At 45.4% G+C, this 18,046-nt stretch overlaps 1 protein-coding gene across 5 annotated transcripts in view; it reads left to right on the top strand.

The window, feature by feature from the left end:
• Positions 1–6,052: 6,052 nt before the first annotated feature.
• The window catches only part of dock3 (dedicator of cytokinesis 3), a 196,010-nt gene continuing 184,016 nt past the window's right edge, over positions 6,053–18,046 (top strand). For all 5 annotated transcript variants that reach the window (XM_066670399.1, XM_066670400.1, XM_066670397.1 and 2 more), the window contains exon 1: positions 6,053–6,456. In XM_066670399.1, the coding sequence (XP_066526496.1) occupies positions 6,420–6,456 (37 nt within the window). In that variant the 5' untranslated portion in view covers positions 6,053–6,419. The remainder of the gene's footprint in view (positions 6,457–18,046) is intronic.

Below are 18,046 nucleotides of genomic sequence, written 5' to 3'. Positions count from 1 at the left end.
AAAACAATACTTGCACCCCTCAATGATCATGTAAACATAACTATATTACTTAAAATAATAATAAATAATGATATGTATTGAGAGGTTGTGGGTTCGATTCCCGCTCTGGGTGACTGTCTGTGAGGAGTGTGGTGTGTTCTCCCTGTGTCTGCGTGGGTTTCCTCCGGGTGACTGTCTGTGAGGAGTGTGGTGTGTTTTCCCTGTGTCTGCGTCAGTTTCCTCCGGGTGACTGTCTGTGAGGAGTGTGGTGTGTTCTCTCTGTGCCTGCGTGGGTTTCCTCCGGGTGACTGTCTGTGAGGAGTGTGGTGTGTTCTCCCTGTGTCTGCGTTGGTTTCCTCCGGGTGACTGTCTGTGAGGAGTGTGGTGTGTTCTGCCTGTGTCTGCGTTGGTTTCCTCCGGGTGACTGTCTGTGAGGAGTGTGGTGTGTTCTCTCTGTGTCTGCGTCAGTTTCCTCCCGGTGCTCCGGTTTCCTCCCACAGTCAAAAAAAAACACATTAGTAGGTGGATTGGCGACTCAAAAGTGTCCGTAGGTGTGAGTGTGTGTGTGTTGCCCTATAAAGGACTGGCGCCCCCTCCAGGGTGTATTCCCGCCTTGCGCCCAATGATTCCAGGTAGTCTCTGGACCCACCGCATATCTGAACTGGATAAGGGTTACAGATAATGAATGAATGTATTGAGAGACCTGTGCTAATTATAGATGCAAGAAACTTGTTTTTTATGTTTCGAAGGATTGCATTCTCCCCCTCATCTCCATCACCGTGGTTTGCTCCACTGCCCCCTCTACCTTCACGAGAGTTGCTACAGAAAGCGGTATTTTTTCTGTGAAGTTGCTCACTAATGTTGGTAGTTGTTTGGGCTTGATTCTAAAGTTATTTGAGCTGTTCACTGATCCTGTCTCTCCCCAGTAACCTGTTTAGTAAAAGAGTAACTGCCAGTTTGTCCAGGTGAAAGTGGTGTATTTGTTAGCTAGGCCCTGACCGTTTTCCGTTAAGAATCTGTTCAATGAGATTACGGCACTGCTCTGGCGCCCCCCTCAGGGTTTGCTCTTCAGAAACTTTACTGTTTATTGTCCTCCCCAACACTGGAATGAATGTTCACTCTTGTAAAGGATAAAACGTCAAGTTTCACAGGTTACAGATAGGACACAGATAAATGTATAGCTAGGAGGAACCCTCATTCCATTAATATATCAAACACCGTCACTTTCAGAAGAAAATCTCACTGCCAGTCAGACATCGATAGACTCTAATTTCACTTCACAAGAGGAGAAAGAGCCAGAGGCCCTGACAGACCCTGCTAAGGGCTGTGGTCCTGTTTTCTAGTCAGGACCGGCTGGAGTGTTTGAAGAGAATAGAGGTGAAAAGAGGCGATTATTAAAAGGTGCGAGTGCTTCATTAAGGACGCTCCGTCACGAGCACAGTGACCTGCTCGAAGGTTGCCATTCGCATCTCCATGGTTACCTCACGCTCCGGACCTTCATTAGATTTTTCAGGATCTGAGTGTTGTCAGATAAAACACCTCCATGCTCTAAAAATACAGAGCAGAGTGGAGTTTACCCAGCAGCCACCTCTGGGTAAACAAACAGTTCAACAGACCATGAGGATTCAGTCAGCGTGCAGGACTTCAGAACACGGTTTATTAGGACTGAAGCACCTTCTAGTATCTAAGGTCTTCATCAGAAATCTCTGGCAGATAGAATCCAATGTTTCGAATGTAGAGGCACAGTTTTTCCAGAGAGTGAATCCCAAAATGCTGCCTGATGCCTGAGCTGTTCCAATCAGAACAAGCCATATTTGTAGATAATTCCAAGACTGAGATCTGAGGCTAGGTTTGTGTGTTATAACAATAACACTGTACACTGTATATTTACGACGTGTGTGCGGTGTGTCACATTACTGTTCTATGTCTTTGAGAACACAAGAGAGCACACTAAGAGAGGCACAGGAAGGGGGCGCTGTGGTAGCTCACTGACTGGAGATATATGAGAGTGTGGTGTGTTCTCTCTGTGTCTGTGTGGGTTTCCTCCGGGTGACTGTCTGTGAGGAGTGTGGTGTGTTCTCCCTGTGTCTGTGTGGGTTTCTTCTGGGTGCTCCGGTTTCCTCCCACAGTCCAAAAACACACGTTGGTAGGTGGATTGGCGACTCAAAAGTGTCCGTAGCTGTGAGTTTGTGAGTGTGTGTGTGAATGTGTGTGTTGCCCTGTGAAGGACTGGCGCCCCCTCCAGGGTGTATTCCTGCCTTGCACCCAATGATTCCAGGTAGGTTCTGGACCCACCGCGACCCTGAACTGGATAAAGGTTACAGATAATGAATGAATGAATGAACAAAAGAGCCTTCACTCGACTTTGTGTTCACAGCTATGAGGCTTTATCTCGAAATGTATTTGATTTGAGCCTCAGTTCAGTGGAAAACTATCTGCTGGGGTATGTGGGTTTTTTTATTTTTTATTTTTTGTTCCTCCAGCACCAGTTGCTGTATTTTCTATCAGAAACGTGTTTTTATCGTCTAAACTTTTGTCAGTGTTCACTGTGAGGCTGTGCTTAGATGAACTGCACAGCGCTGAAAACCCTTCACTCAACATTGTGCTCACAGATATAAGGCTCAATATTCCGGTGATAATATTCTGAGATGGTGTATCAGTACGAAAAATGTGGATACTGCCCGTCTCTATCTGAGATCATATATCTTTGCCATTTGGGGGTCCCACCCTCAGTGTACTTTAATCTAGAACATGCCCTTCATTTGCTTTCCATTTACATGATTTAATTAGTGTGAGACGGACAGAGCCTGTAAAATCAGAGTGGATGTAGGAGGCACAACAGTTCTCAGCACTAAAAACTGAGCTCCAAAACCTTGGGAACCTGTGTGTGACATTGTGTTCTTCTCACAGTCTGAGGGTGTGTTTTGTTACGGGGGTGATGCCAGGATACAGTGGAGAAGAGCACAAAAACAGAACAGCACTTAAAGCCTGCCTACATCCTGTGAAGTGACTAGAAATTTGAAGCTCAAGGACAGCGGTTTCAGCAGGTTTATCAGCTGAAGAGAATTTCAAACCATACACCTACAGAACGACTGAGAATCAGAACTCTGTACTGAGACATGCTCATCAAAATATTTGACTTTATATAACACTACAATTTATAAAACTGTATCAGATATACACTTATCCCTGCAGAACAGGAAGCTGTGTGAACCCAAAAGAACCTGGGGCCATGTAAACACAATACAACAAACCGACTGGAGAGCAGCAAATGGTGAGGAAACAGAGCACGTTTCTAGATGTTAAAGGGTGCTATACAACCAACACTGCACAGGACACCATTCAACACTCGATCAACACACACACACACTGGAAAGCAGCAGCAGCCAAACACTCACAGCGCCCTCTCAACCAGGAGACAGCGTTCACCTGGCGCACTAGGGGGTTCACCCAGGACAGAGGAACATACAGACACTCATTCACACACTCACTCATTCACTCACACCAGGACATTCAGTTTTCATTCATTCATTCATTCATTCATTCATTCATTATCTGTAACCCTTATCCAGTTCAGGGTCGCGGTGGGTCCAGAGCCTACCTGGAATCATTGGGCGCAAGGCGGGGATACACTCTGGAGGGGGCGCCAGTCCTTCACAGGGCAACCAGACACACACACATTCACTCACACACTCACACCTACGGACACTTTTGAGTCGCCAATCCACCTACCAACATGTGTTTTTGGACTGTGGGAGGAAACCGGAGCACCCGGAGGAAACCCACGCCGACACAGGGAGAACACACCACACTCCTCATAGACAGTCACCCGGAGGAAACCCATGCAGACACAGGGAGAACACACCACACTCCTCATAGACAGTCACCCGGAGGAAACCCACGCAGACACAGAGAGAACACACCACACTCCTCACAGACAGTCACCCGGAGGAAACCCACGCAGACACAGGGAGAACACACCACACTCCTCACAGACAGTCACCCGGAGGAAACCCACGCAGACACAGAGAGAACATGGAAACTCCACCCAGATGTAACTTGAACCCAAAGTCAAAATGCAGCCATGATGTAAAATGACATAAATATTAACATTTATAAAGCATCTATAAAATCTTATTCCAACCTGCCTCAGCTGAGTTACTCTTCCCAGTGTGAGATTAACTGCAGCAGGTGTTCTGACGAGTGATGCTTGTTGGAAACGCCTTCATGGTGCTTTATGAATGTTGTATCAACTTATGACAGGGTAATGAAGGGGTCATAGAGGCTCATGAAGGATGTGGTTTGGCTTTTGTGGGTTTTTTGCCTTTTTCCAGGCTGCCACTGTGAATGAGAAGCTGGTCTTAATGAGTTTCCTGGTGAAATAAAAGTTAAATAAATAAAATTAAGGTTCGGTTTTGGCAAGAATAGATTTTGTAATGAGATGTAGCACAGGATTCAGAACAATAAATTCAGAAAGTCCCAGTTCAGTGTGTGTGTGTGTGTGTGTGTTCAAGTGTGTGTAATGTTGCATACCAGTCTAAACACTGCTGAGCACACACACACACACACACACACACAGAGAGAGAGAGAGAGATAGAAAGAGAGAGAGAGTGTGAGAGAGAAAGACAGAAATACACCCACCCATGGTGATTTTGTGTGTGTGTGTGTGTGTGTAAGCAGCTGCATAATTATAGATTGACTCTGATGATGAATGGCTCTGCCTCTCGAGTGCAGCACTGGACCTACCCTCCAAGTGTCACTTAGATTCAAGGCAGCTGATTGGCTGGAGGGGGTAATACTCATTTTTGCTTAGTTCATGGAGACCATCATATTTACTCTTAATTTTTCAATCCCACCTTTACATCTTCATCCTGGCCATAATGGTGGCCTCTTTTATCCCATTCAGGCACGCACACACACACACACACACACACACACCAAGTCGAATAAATGCTTTGGTAAATGAGATGGGACCCATGCTGTGCTCTCTCTCTCTCTCTCTCTCTCTCTCTCTCTCTCTCTCTCTCTCTCTCTCTCTCTCTCTCTCTCTTGCCCCTCTCTCTCTCTCTCTCCTGCTTTGGGCTGAAAGTCATTCACTCTTGTAGATAACAGACCGCATGACCATCCTAATGTCCTCCTACCAGTCTTTATTTTTATCTGCAGCCGTTAGGGTGGTGTATAATTGCCCTTATCCTCAGATGAACACGTGCAACAGAGCCGGGGGGCTTTGATGGTGGTATAAACAGTCACCAGGGGCACTCTGGGAAATGCCTCGTGTGTCAGATCTTCTGGGATCATACCGGATTATGAGATAACTCATGATAACCGAGACATCGTAAAAACGGAACAACTTAGATCTTAATCTGAGCTAATGCCGACCGTAGAGGGTCTGTATAGATCAGAAGATCAGTCACAGTCATCAGAGTTACGTCCACATCACACATCGCCACTAAGGGAGAATAACAAATTAGAGCTGCTTTGACAGATGGCTGCTTAACCCACATTAAAGCTGATGAACAAAGGCTGCGATCACACTGTGTCATTGTGTTGCCGGTGACACACTCAAATGGCTGCTTTCATTGTCTTTGTCGAGTACACAGGCTCACAAGGGTTAAACCTGGGTTATCTGGGTTCGAGATGTTTTGGGTGGGGTGGTAGGTGGGTGACTACCCCAGTGACCCTCAGTGGGCAGTCTAGACCTAAATGTATTGGGTCCCACATTGCTAAGGCCTTTCTGAGGTGCTTGCGTAATTGTTAGACATTGTTTGAATCATTTTAATCATGTCTTTTCTTTTATTGTTTTTATTTCTTGTGTTTTACTTGTTTTATTGTTCATTTTGATTCTGTAAAGCACTTTGAATTGCGATTGTGTTGGAAAGGCGTTGTACAAATAAACTTGCCTTTTCTAAACACGAGCACAGTCATCTTGCCGCCTTCTGAAAAAGGCTTTTGTCATGAATCGGATCAGGAAGAACCGAATCTAAAGAGTCGAGTCAATTGAGTCGACTCTTTTGCGAACGACACGTTCACTAGAGGAGAGTGAGTGAGAGAGACGCTGATGTGCCACGACCCAGTTTAGAGACACAGAAACACCGGCTCTCCTGTGAGGCTGTCGCGAGAGAGAGAAGACATCCCCTTGTCGTTTCTGGACAACTCCGCTTTTCTACTGAAGAAGACGAGGAGAGAAACAGAGAGAGAGAGAGATAGAGAGAGAAACACCAGTCCAGCTGAGATGTGTCAGTCAGAGGACGAAGTAACGTTAACGTTATGGTCGCCAAAGCTCTTCTAGTCACTCAGCTGGACGCTGTTTTGATTTGTTGTTTGAGCTTTTTAACCAACGTAGGCTTATAATTTAACAAATGACAACTTTCACGTAGATTAAAACTGTACATGAGCACAACAGAAACGCGTCTGGGGTCTTGGGAATTTAAGCCGGGATCATGTGGACACCGACGGAGGACGAGAAGCTCGGAGTCGGTGAGGGAGTTTTTATTTTTGCACGTTTTTGCGCTTGAATCCTATTAGCGGTATCTGGGTTGCGTTTTATGGCGTTATCTAATAAAAACAGAGGCGTGGGGCAGCGTAGAGACTACGTTGAGAGCTCAAAATTGGTAGGTTGGTAAATAAAGGGCATTAGAATATGTGAGCACCAACAGTGTTGTTGCAGTGAGTGCACAAGTATATGTAATTGTGACAAACATAGTGATATCAATAATAAGGGGCTACTTGTGAACGCAGGGTAAGGATTAAGATGGCTGTCGTGTTTTTAACACTGCTGTCATGAGATGAAGAAGGTCTGAGAAAAGTGTGCTGACCACTGAATCCTAATGTGACGTTAGTGTGGTCTGTGTGATGTTGTCATGATTTTAAGTAGTGCTTTTGACCGCCAGGGGGCGTCTAATATAATGAGCCAGCTTTCCAACAGGTGCATATAAGACAGAAATGCAGCAGAAACTGAAGAGAGGACCATTGTTTTGGTCACTTCATTGCAGGAGACATTCGCAGTAGAGGCAGTGTGACCCACACAGTCTATAGCATTGAGCATTTCCCAGCAGCCCTGAGCTGAATTTTAAAGACGGCATGCATTTACCACATCATGACGCAGGGCATGTTAAACAGCAGCATCAGCATCCCCCCCACTGCTCGGGGAGAAGATGTTAATGTGGAGGCTTTTGGAAATGTTTTCTGGGTTTGTTGGATGCTTGTTAGAATTGTGTTGGCTTTGCATGTGTATACATCTCTGTGTCACAGGAGCAGACACTCACAGGCTCTACATATTGAACGTAAACAAGGCAATACTTGTACATTAAACAACAGCAAATGCTCAGCCGAGCAGAAGGTAATACAGTACATATAACACACAGCTAGTTGTGGGGGCCCATGCGCATATCTGATACACAGCAGTATACAGATTTCTAATATATGACATGCTGGAGGTGCTGAACACTTATTGCAGCCATTAAATATTAAATAAACATACTGTTGTACTTGTAGGTGCTCTGTATTTACAATCCCCATTTCCAGAAAAGTTAGCACACTGTGTAAAATGTAAATAAACACACAATGCAAGGATGTGTAAACAGATCAAACCCTGTATTTAATTGAAAATGGGATAAAGACGTTACAAAATATTTGAAACAAAGTATGAGGAGTTTTTTAGAATAATGAGAGCTTTTGTGAGTCAGAGGCAGGTGTCCACAGGAGTCAGGAGCCAGCGTTCACTGTTCAGACCGAATTATTTCAGTCATCATTGTCAGCACTGGCACAATAACCTAATTATACAACTAAGCGCCCCCTGAGAACCTGTGGTTACATCATCACAGAGGAAACAAATAGCTGGGTTACATCACGCTCTTTCAAGTTCCAGCGGAGCACGGCTCGGCGTCGTCTTCTGCTGAGTCATGAGACAAGATGGCAGTCATCACATCTGTACTTGGCACAATTAGAGTGTGTATTTTGAGCAAAAGTCCAAATGTGATGCGCAGTTGGAGTCACAGGTGCTGACACACACGAGCAAAGCCACTCAAAAAACCTGATGACGCTGGACTGACGCGCTGGATTCAGCAAAAGCAAGACCTTGTATACAGCCTACCAACACGCACACTGTGAAACAAGACCACCCGCTGAGTTTGTGATCTGCCTCCGTCTGAAAACATGGGATGAAACCAGTCGTTTTGAATTTGTGCTGCATCTTACATTGATAGCAGTTATTTCAGTATTTCCCACTCCTTCCTCTGAGTCTGTCCAGTCACAGTTGAGAGTGAGGGTTCAAAGACAAGGTTAAGCTCAACAAAACAGACACAACGAGCGCTGAGAAGTGAAAGCACTGGGTAAAAACAGAGAAAACGAGAACGGAGAAGAAAGAGAACTGAGCGAAAACAGCTAAAAACCAGAGCTTCTGCTCCTCGCTCCTCACTGCTGTGCGCTCGGGGTCGGGGTGAACAGCGAGCGGCTCATTATCATTTAAAGGAACAGGTGCTGAAAGCGGGCGTTCTGAACAGGGCTGTTTACACAGGGGGAGAACACTGCTGTGGGGTTTGGACCAAAGCAGGTCACAGACGCTTCATTAAGAACCAGAAATGTGTTCCACTGTGGAGACGAGGGTGAACATGTCCTCATTTAGGGTCCAGTTAAATCAGCCATGTTCGGTAATAATTATATCAGATCTGTTTGGTCTCAGCTGCAGATAAGGGCCCTGTAAGACATCCATTATTTGACTAAAACACATTCTTTGTCTTTGAGAGAGGGTTAGACTTTAGTCTTTTGAACAACTTTAGAGTTTTTCTTTATTGAAGTTTTCCAGTGCGTCAGAACAAGAGTTTCCACCAGAGCCCTCCAGCGTAAAGTGGACGTAGTTGTTATTCAGGAGGGTGGCACGCCGTGCTTTGCATCTCTGCAACAACTTGCTGAAGTGAACAACGCCAATCTGGCAACATGTCCGGCTCCATCAGCAGCGGTTGTTATGGCGATGCTGGAATCCTCCGCAGGCCTGGCCTCTGCCTCACAGCGGTTGCCATAACAACAGCGGAACTCTCCATCAGAATCCCTCAGTGCTCCGGACCCTTCATCTGGGACAAGGCTGTGTCTCCCTTCTCACTGAAACCAGTCAACACTAACCCCCTGAAACTTTAGACCTCGAAAAAATCCCAGTATCCTTTCTTACGACAAGGACCCGAATTCACAAAAGCCTTACTAAGAAAAAGCCTACGAAGGATCCTTAGATAAACAATATACAATTCATAAGAACGTTCTTAAAGCTAATTCTGCAAAGTCTGAGGAAGTTTATGAATGCCACTGGATGCATTACAAAAAAAAAACAACCCCCAATTTTAATCTTGTTAAATTAGACACTATTTTTAAGAAGATATTTGAAGAATAACTTTTTATCTTAATTTTTGCGTTAAGTATGAAGTTAAGAAACAAATCTCATTCTAAAAGAATTCCTTTCCTTACACACTTTGTGAATCAGGTTTAAAAAGGCAGTAAGTTTCACAGAAAAGAACTGTAAAAAGAGCGTGCGGCTCATAAGCAAGGTGTATTTGTAATCATTAGAGCTGTGGATGACGATGTAAACGTACACAGATGTGTGCATAAGTCAGAACCTAAATCTCCTGACCAATCAGAAATGAGGAGCTGCTGTGCCCTTAAGGGAAGTGGGTTTGGGACGGGAAGGTCACTGGTTCAGTCCCCTCCATCAGCAGGGAACAGCACTGTCTCCTCCCTCAACATCCATGGATGAGGTGCCCCTGGGCAAGGCTTCTACCCCCAACTGCTCTCGGTGTGCATATGTTCACTAATAGTGCACTAGTGAGTGTGTGTGTGTGTTTTCACTGCCATGGATGGGTTGGCAATATGTTTTAATAGCATTCATGGATGAGTCTCTCTTCATCCATTTTTTTAATGACTAAGCGCTGCCGCTGAGGGCCAGAGTGCACACTTCTATTGATTATAACGAGAGCATCCTGCTTTTCACAGTGATGCTCACTCAGGTTGCATGCACATTATGACGCAGTGATGGTCCTCTGTGATTTATGGACTTAGTAAACATCTGTTTGCCAATTCATGGTCATTTACACAGGGGGTAGTACTAGCTCCAGAGCCATGCTTAAAAATTCATCAGTTCTCAGGAGATGCTCACATTTCATCACATTGCAACGTCGGAACAACCTGGGGTACAGTGACCTTGGCTGGACAACCCCACCATCCTTCACTGGACGTGAAGCTTCAGACAGTCACATCCAAAAACATCTGACAAGGAAAAGTGAAAGTGGATAAAAGTTCTGTGACCTGCTTTGGTCCAAACCCCACAGCAGTGTTCTCCCCTTGTGTAAACAGCCCTGTTCAGAATGCCCTGTTCCTTTAAATGATAATGAGCCGCTCGCTGTTCACCCCGACCCCGAGTGTACAGCAGTGAGGAGCGAGGAGCAGAAGCTCTGGTTTTTAACCGTTTTTGCTCAGTTCTCTTTCTTCTCGGTTTTCGTGTTCTCTGTTTTTACCCAATTCTTTTATTTCTCCTATTCTTTTATTAAGACTCTTTCTGAGTCTGCTTTGCTGTTCTACTGGTCTCTACCCGTCTCTACTGTTCTCTAATGGTCTATATTGGTCTCTACTGGTCTCTAATGGTCTCTATTGGTCTCTAATGGTCTCTAATGGTCTCTACCCATCTCTACTGGTCTCTACTGGTCTCTACTGGTCTCTAATGGTCTCTACTGTTCTCTATTGGTCTCTACTGGTCTCTTATGGTCTCTATTGGTCTCTATTATTCTCTACTGGTGTCCACTCTTAACTTTGTCTGTCTGCACTCATGTAAACACAGGCCCAGCGCTGTGATTGGACAGACTCAGATGAAGGGGCGGGGCAATACTAAAGCCTGCACTTGACATCAGGAGCTAAGTAAAGTGAGAAAAGATTTTGTCTTGTTTCACCATGTGGGAGTTGGTGGGCTTCGGATCTCCAAATTAAAATGCACGTGCACCGAACAACAAAGCATGAAGCATCTTATCAGACAGATCAGGAGGGCTTTGAAGGGAGGCCTGCTGTAATTACCTTCAGCTAGAGTGTAAATTAACCTTCCCAGCTGAGGAAGGAAGGATCAGAACTGAGATGTGGCACGTGGTTGGTGCTAGGGATCACAGGGGTCTGCTGAGATGCAGTCTTGCCGATAAACGGTTCAGGTCTGGGATTTCTCATGCAGAGTCTTCACAGCAGCATCCGTCTATATTCCGGTAATTTCAGGAAGCAGTGAAAGCAATTGATGCCACATTTGAGACACAGTCAGGACCTTGGACAGTACCGTGGGGACTTTCTGTCCTCCAAAGGCCAGCTTGCTTCCGATCTCTCACCTCTGCTCGATTATCTCATTAATCAAGTGTAATTAGCAACAGCTCCTCCTCCGTAGAGTGGGATAAAGACTCAAAAACTCATATACAAAGGAAGCAATAGCGTTAAACTTACATTTTCAGTGCCTAGCATTAGCATGATTTTGTAAATATGTGGCGAAACAATTGCTCATTCGCAGAGGAATCAACACATCTGGCAGGTCGTATTCCTGAGCTTTAGTGGCGCTGATGAACATCCAACTGACCCAAATCAGGGCATATCCGCTTGCCTCGAGAGGTAATAAGGGATGAGCAACTCTATATTAGGCCAGAAAAGGCATGCCCTCTTCTGTCCTTGACCAGCTTGCCATCCACAAACTGCAGAAGTCTTATCCTTGGCAGCACAGATGAGCAAGCACCCCTGGTCAAATTAGACCCGAGGTATTCTGCCGAGACACAGCCACAGCACATCGTCTTACGGCGCTGTCACTTAGCATCATTTCCCGGCCGTCTGAGCTCAGACCACTTTGACGTTTGTGAAAAGAGCTCCTCTAAAGTGGCGGGGCTAGAGCTGCCATTGTACGCAAGAAAACAACGACGAGGCAATGCTTTGCTCCCAGCAAGTCAATCTTTCATAAGAGCGGAGGGTTTGCATTCCAAGGCAGCAGGAGGAGGTAACTCATGGATGCTCTCCAAAAGCGCTCCCAAGTTCCTGGCGCAGCACTGAAAAACAGCCATTCTCCCTGCCCCCTTAGTGAATGGTGCTTTGTGATGGAATGGGGCTCTGAGAATACAGCGCAGGGCTCCAGCCTTCAGACTGCATCGAGTTCCCATCACTGACCGCGTTTTACCTCAGCAGCCGGATTTATTTCTCCCTGTGAAAGCTATTTTAGAGCAGTGCTGTTTCAGTTTTAAAGCCAGGACTCGGGTCTTTGGAAACTGAGACTTAATCGCTGTGATATAGTTGTTAGCACAGAATAGCAGTTGGTGATTTAACCTAGAGATATGAAGTGTGATCTAATAGTGAATGCTACAAAGGACTGGCAAGGATCTCATTTGATTCTGCAGTCTGCTACAGATTCCTTGCTACATTATGTGTTTGTTTGTGTTTGTGCTACATTATGTGTTTGCATGCACTGAGCACGGTGACCTTAAGCTCATGTGCAGCTGCTCCTGAGCATCCCACCCCATGAAGCTTTCTGTGCAGATTCTGATGTGTTTACAGACACGTTGAGATCAGGGACTCTCGAATAAATACCAGACACAAGCATAATGCATAATGTGGAGCTTAATTTGGGAGTGTGGCCAGATCTGTACCAGTAAATTACAGTGTACAGTAGAGCCTCTGAGAGTCTGTTTGTCTTCACAGGCGTAACAGAAAGCATTGACTCACCGAGCCGAGTAGAGGCTACTGTGGCACCTAATTAGCCTCTGGTCCACTGCAGGGCAGAACAGTTCTAGTAGCGTTTCCACCTTTCCACATGGACACAGCATCGACGTGAATGCTGACAAACTCTGGGTCAGCTTAATGGTGTAGGGTTTCGCTGATTGGTTCCATAATTGTGACGCTCCATTGACATCACAGCAGTTTTCCTACCCTTCTCCGTAATTTACATAGTGCAGTTTCTGGAGGCTGGAGTAGCAATGACAGAGGCTCTGTTCTCCATATTACAGCATCACAGTGAAGCAGTAAGGTATAAATACTACCTAGCGGTGGCACGGTGGCCCAGCAGATTAGTGTCGCAGTCACACAGCTCCAGGGGCCTGGAGGTTGTGGGTTCAATTCCCGCTCCGGGTGACTGTCTGTGAGGAGTTGGTGTGTTCTCCCTGTGTCTGCGTGGGTTTCCTCCGGGTGACTGTCTGTGAGGAGTGTGGTGTGTTCTCCCTCTGTCTGTGTGGGTTTCCTCCGGGTGACTGTCTGTGAGGAGTGTGGTGTGTTCTCCCTGTGTCTGTGTGGGTTTCCTCCGGGTGACTGTCTGTGAGGAGTGTGGTGTGTTCTCCCTGTGTCTGTGTGGGTTTCCTCCGGGTGACTGTCTGTGAGGAGTGTGGTGTGTTCTCCCTGTGTCTGTGTGGGTTTCCTCCGGGTGACTGTCTGTGAGGAGTGTGGTGTGTTCTCCCTGTGTCTGTGTGGGTTTCCTCCGGGTGACTGTCTGTGAGGAGTTGGTGTGTTCTCCCTGTGTCTGCGTGGGTTTCCTCCAGGTGACTGTCTGTGAGGAGTGTGGTGTGTTCTCCCTGTGTCTGTGTGGGTTTCCTCCGGGTGACTGTCTGTGAGGAGTGTGGTGTGTTCTCCCTGTGTCTGTGTGGGTTTCCTCCGGGTGACTGTCTGTGAGGAGTGTGGTGTGTTCTCCCTGTATCTGTGTGGGTTTCCTCCGGGTGACTGTCTGTGAGGAGTGTGGTGTGTTCTCCCTGTGTCTGTGTGGGTTTCCTCCGGGTGACTGTCTGTGAGGAGTGTGGTGTGTTCTCCCTGTGTCTGTGTGGGTTTCCTCCGGGTGACTGTCTGTGAGGAGTTGGTGTGTTCTCCCTGTGTCTGCGTGGGTTTCCTCCAGGTGACTGTCTGTGAGGAGTGTGGTGTGTTCTCCCTGTGTCTGCGTGGGTTTCCTCTGGGTGACTGTCTGTGAGGAGTGTGGTGTGTTCTCCCTGTGTCTGCGTGGGTTTCCTCCGGGTGACTGTCTGTGAGGAGTGTGGTGTGTTCTCCCTGTGTCCGCGTGGGTTTCCTCCGGGTGCTCCGGTTTCCTCCCACAGTCCAAAAACACACATTGGTAGGTGGATTAAGGGTTACAGATAATGAATGAATGAGAAGATGTCTCCTCACTCTTTTCTGCTCTAGTCTGATGTGTTTACGAAGCCCTAATAAATAAGTGAAAAAAAAACTGTCTTGGTCCTCTACGCTAGGCTTCCTCTCTCTGTTCACAGCAGAGGCATGTGGAGTTTTTTAGACAACGGAGAGAACTTCAAATGTTGAGAAGCATGAACTGAAATGAGGATATTGCTCTATTCCTGACGCATAGGTGGGTGATATTTACTTATTTTTGCTGTTTAGAAACACTTAAGGTGGGAGACGGCTAACTGCATTAACGACAGTGCTACAAAACTAAACTCAAATTACTGATTCGTTTCTTTTTTTCCCCTCAAACACAACATTCCACCTTAAATGACACTTCTGTGAGTGCCCACAGTCCTAGACATTTTCTTTAAATGAACATAACAATTTGAAAACAACTAATGCACACAATGCACTGACCTCTGTGCGAAGAGTTAATTGTTTTTTTTGACCCAAAAGTTTTTGCTTGAACTAATGGTGGCGAGGGTGTATTTTAGTTTGCCACACGGCCAAATGAACCCCAGTGGGCCCTGTACTGTGCACCCAGAATAGAACTCAGGAGTCAGCTGTTAAAACAAGGCACTTTTTGTCTGTGGAGAGGCGACTCTGGCCTCTACCTATTGATTGGTCCCAAATTACTTTGTTAATGGCTGTGTAAGCAGAGTTGTGCCTGGGTTTGGTGTGTTGGTGCGAGCCGAGTTTGGGTCCCTACAGGCGCCACTAACAATGTACAGTCCTCTGATTGTACTTTAATAAAAGCTGCTGAGATGGTGGTGGAGTTTAAATATCTTCATTATCCAAAGAAAAACATGTATCTCCAAAATAGCACTTTTACAGGAGAAGGAACAAACCTTGACTTTCAATGGAATGCAATGTGATAAGATTTAATTCCAAAGTAAAAGTCATTTTGGAGCGTTTCTATTGGTCCGTTTTCCTGAATTTCTCACACAGCTGCTGTGTTTAAATGATGGTCTAAGGACATGTTCTCAATGATCTGAAATTCGTCTTTAAAGCACTTCTATTATAACACATTACCCACATGTTTTATATCAAAACATTCAGAACAATCTCAGCGCTCTCATTAAGAGAGGCCCATGTGACCTACAGCATTTTATGACGAGATAATCTGTCTCTAACCCTGAAAAACCCTGAATCCGATTTTAGAAAATCTTTATATTTCTTGTGAAAACATCCCTTTCCTCATGTGGATGAATTGTTTTTGTGATTGAAATAGTTTTATCAGAGTCTTAAAAACAAGTGAATCCACCAGTTAGAGACGGCGAGAGGGAGAGGAGGCGTGTCTAAGGCGTGTCTAAGGTGTGTCTACAGTATCGCGTACAGTCATGAAAACATGTGATCGATAGAGCAGATTCTGCACATTAACAGAGTGTTTGAACTGTATTTCTGCGCTGTGCTATCGCTAAAGTATTAATAGAAACATCGTGAATGGTCGTTGATGCGCCGTTCTTCGCCCCCGGAGGGTTACACTAAAAATGGAGATACTTTTGTTTCCTCGGAAAGTGATAATATACACTGTAAAAAATTATTGTACATTTTACAGTAAAATACTGGCAGCAAATTTCCCAACCATTTACTGTATTTTTACAGGAACACTATTTATTTCAAATTTACAGCATATTACTGTAATTGAATAATACAATAATTTACTGTAAATACGGTGATTTACAGTAAAATACTGGCAGCAGACTCGCTGTAAATTTACAGCAGTTTTTTACAGTGTATGTCAGAAATAAACAAAGGAATAGCTCTGTAATCGTGGGTTCATTGTAATGTGTAGTCCTTATGTAAAATGTAGGAGCACTGGTTAATCAGACCAACAAGCCATGAAACTGGTGACGTAACTTCACAGGATATTCACTGGTGAGGTACAGGTATGACTTATTGATTTATAGGGGATTATTACCCACAAATACCACAGAAACTGGCGCTGGTGTTTTATGAAGAGTCTTGCAGGCCTCGCCTCTGAGAGAAACAATGAGCACACACCACTGTAATCAAAGGGATGACTTTTAAGGAGACGATTAGTGTCTCCCCTCCCTCTAAAAGTCCCCTGTTAGAACGTAAAGGTGGATCTATGTGCTCTGGCCTTTTCCATTGATCTCTGCGCTTGGTTTTGGGTCTTAATAAGGTCATATTTTCCTTGATTGGAGCTCGGTGCAGTTCTCCGGGAGCGTGAAGCTGGTCGGCGGTGTTCCATTGTCAAGCTGCACTTCAGGTTTGGAACTGGAACAAAAGCTAATTATAGTTTTTACTCACAATGTGGCTCTAAAGTCTCTTAAAAGGCCCACACATGTACCTGCTGAGCCTGGATAGATACAGCAAGCTGTGCCCCTTCGTCACCCGCTGGGACTTAATCCACTGTGACTTTGTAAAAATACTCAGACCATGATTGAGTACTGATTATTTTTTAGTAATTGAATAAAAAATGCCTTAAAGAAACATGATTCTTCTGAGCTAACTTCATTCATTCATTTGTTCATTCATTCATTCATTTTCTGTGGTCACAATTGGTCCAGTCACTGTCCCGTCACCTTTCTCTGTTCTGTGGTGACCACAGACTCATGTCTAGCTACTCCACTGTCCCAGAAAGTGTCCCTCTCTGTTGTCAGAGCTTGGATAAGGAGATTATACTGTGGCTGTGCAGTGAAACACCTTAAAGAAGCCGAACTGACCACAGCTTTGTGTGGACACTTGTGGACAGGGGATAAGGAGCTAAATCTACCTTCGTGACTCTCTGGGATCATTACTGAGAGCAAAGCTGTGGAATGGAGTATTTTGTAACATAGAGAGGGCAATTCACGGCATAAAAACAGTCATAAATAATAAACAAGCGGCTCACGTGCCTCTTTATTCTCATCTCCCTTCTGTCTTGTGTCTCTTTCTTATTCTCCAGTCTGTCCTCTGCGTCGTGTTCCTTTTCAAGCTGTCCCTGCTCCTCTCTCTCTTCCTCTCTCTCTCTCTCTCTCTCTCTCTCTCTCTCTCTCTCTCTCTCTCTCTCTCTCTCTCTCTTCCTCCCTCCCTCCCTCTCTCTCTCTCTCTCTCTCTCTCTTCCTCCCTCTCTCTCTCTCTCTCTCTCTCTCATTCTCTCTCTCTCTCTCTCTCTCTATATATATATATATATATATCTTCCTCTCTGTCTCTCTTCCTCTCTCTCTCTCGCCCTCTCTTCCTCTCTCTCTCTTCCTCTCTCTCTCTCTCTCTTCCTCTCTCCCTCTCTCTCCCCCTCTCTCTCTCTCTCTCTCTCTCTCTCTCTCTCTCTCTCTCTCTTTCTCCATTTCTACTGAAGGGCAATTACGCTGCCCTGATTTCCTCCCCTCCGCTAATGGAGCTGTGCCGTGACATTAAAAGGTATAAATATTTAAGTCTGATTTGCCGTGCACGATGTTAATGTGCAGTTATTATAAGGTTTGCCTGAGATTTTTGGGCATGCATCATTTCTCTGCTGCAGTAATGGCAGTGTTAAGTCATTGAGAATCTCCCTCTCTCTCTCTCTCTCTCTCTCTCCAACCCCCACACACACACCCCACACACACTTTAATGCACATGGTCTTTCCTGTTTTTTCTGCTTCTGAAGTCTGCCTCTGACGCAACTCTACATAGCGTCACTCTCCTCTCGGTCTGTTTATCATTCTCTGACATCATTTGAGAATAATAGCTCTGTTTTTTACCATAATTTAAAGCTTTAGTGCAGATACTGTACACGCTGTGGGACAGAACGCTGAACCGGTGAAGGCTGTTAGTAGCTGTGATAGATCGTGTTTGCCTTAGTGCCTTGTATTAGGTGGACATTGACCGTTTATGACGTTTCAATCGCAGAAGTAGAGAGGATGGAACGGGTTATGAACAAGGCCATGAGGTAGTGGCTAGGGGGTGCCGCGGTGGTTAATAGCATGGCTTGGTGTGGGAG

This window comes from Hoplias malabaricus, chromosome 5, assembly GCF_029633855.1.
Source record: "Hoplias malabaricus isolate fHopMal1 chromosome 5, fHopMal1.hap1, whole genome shotgun sequence".
In the NCBI taxonomy this organism is placed as follows: domain Eukaryota; kingdom Metazoa; phylum Chordata; class Actinopteri; order Characiformes; family Erythrinidae; genus Hoplias; species Hoplias malabaricus.
The sequence above is the reverse complement of the archived record's forward strand: the minus strand, read 5'-3'. Positions and strand labels throughout refer to the sequence as shown.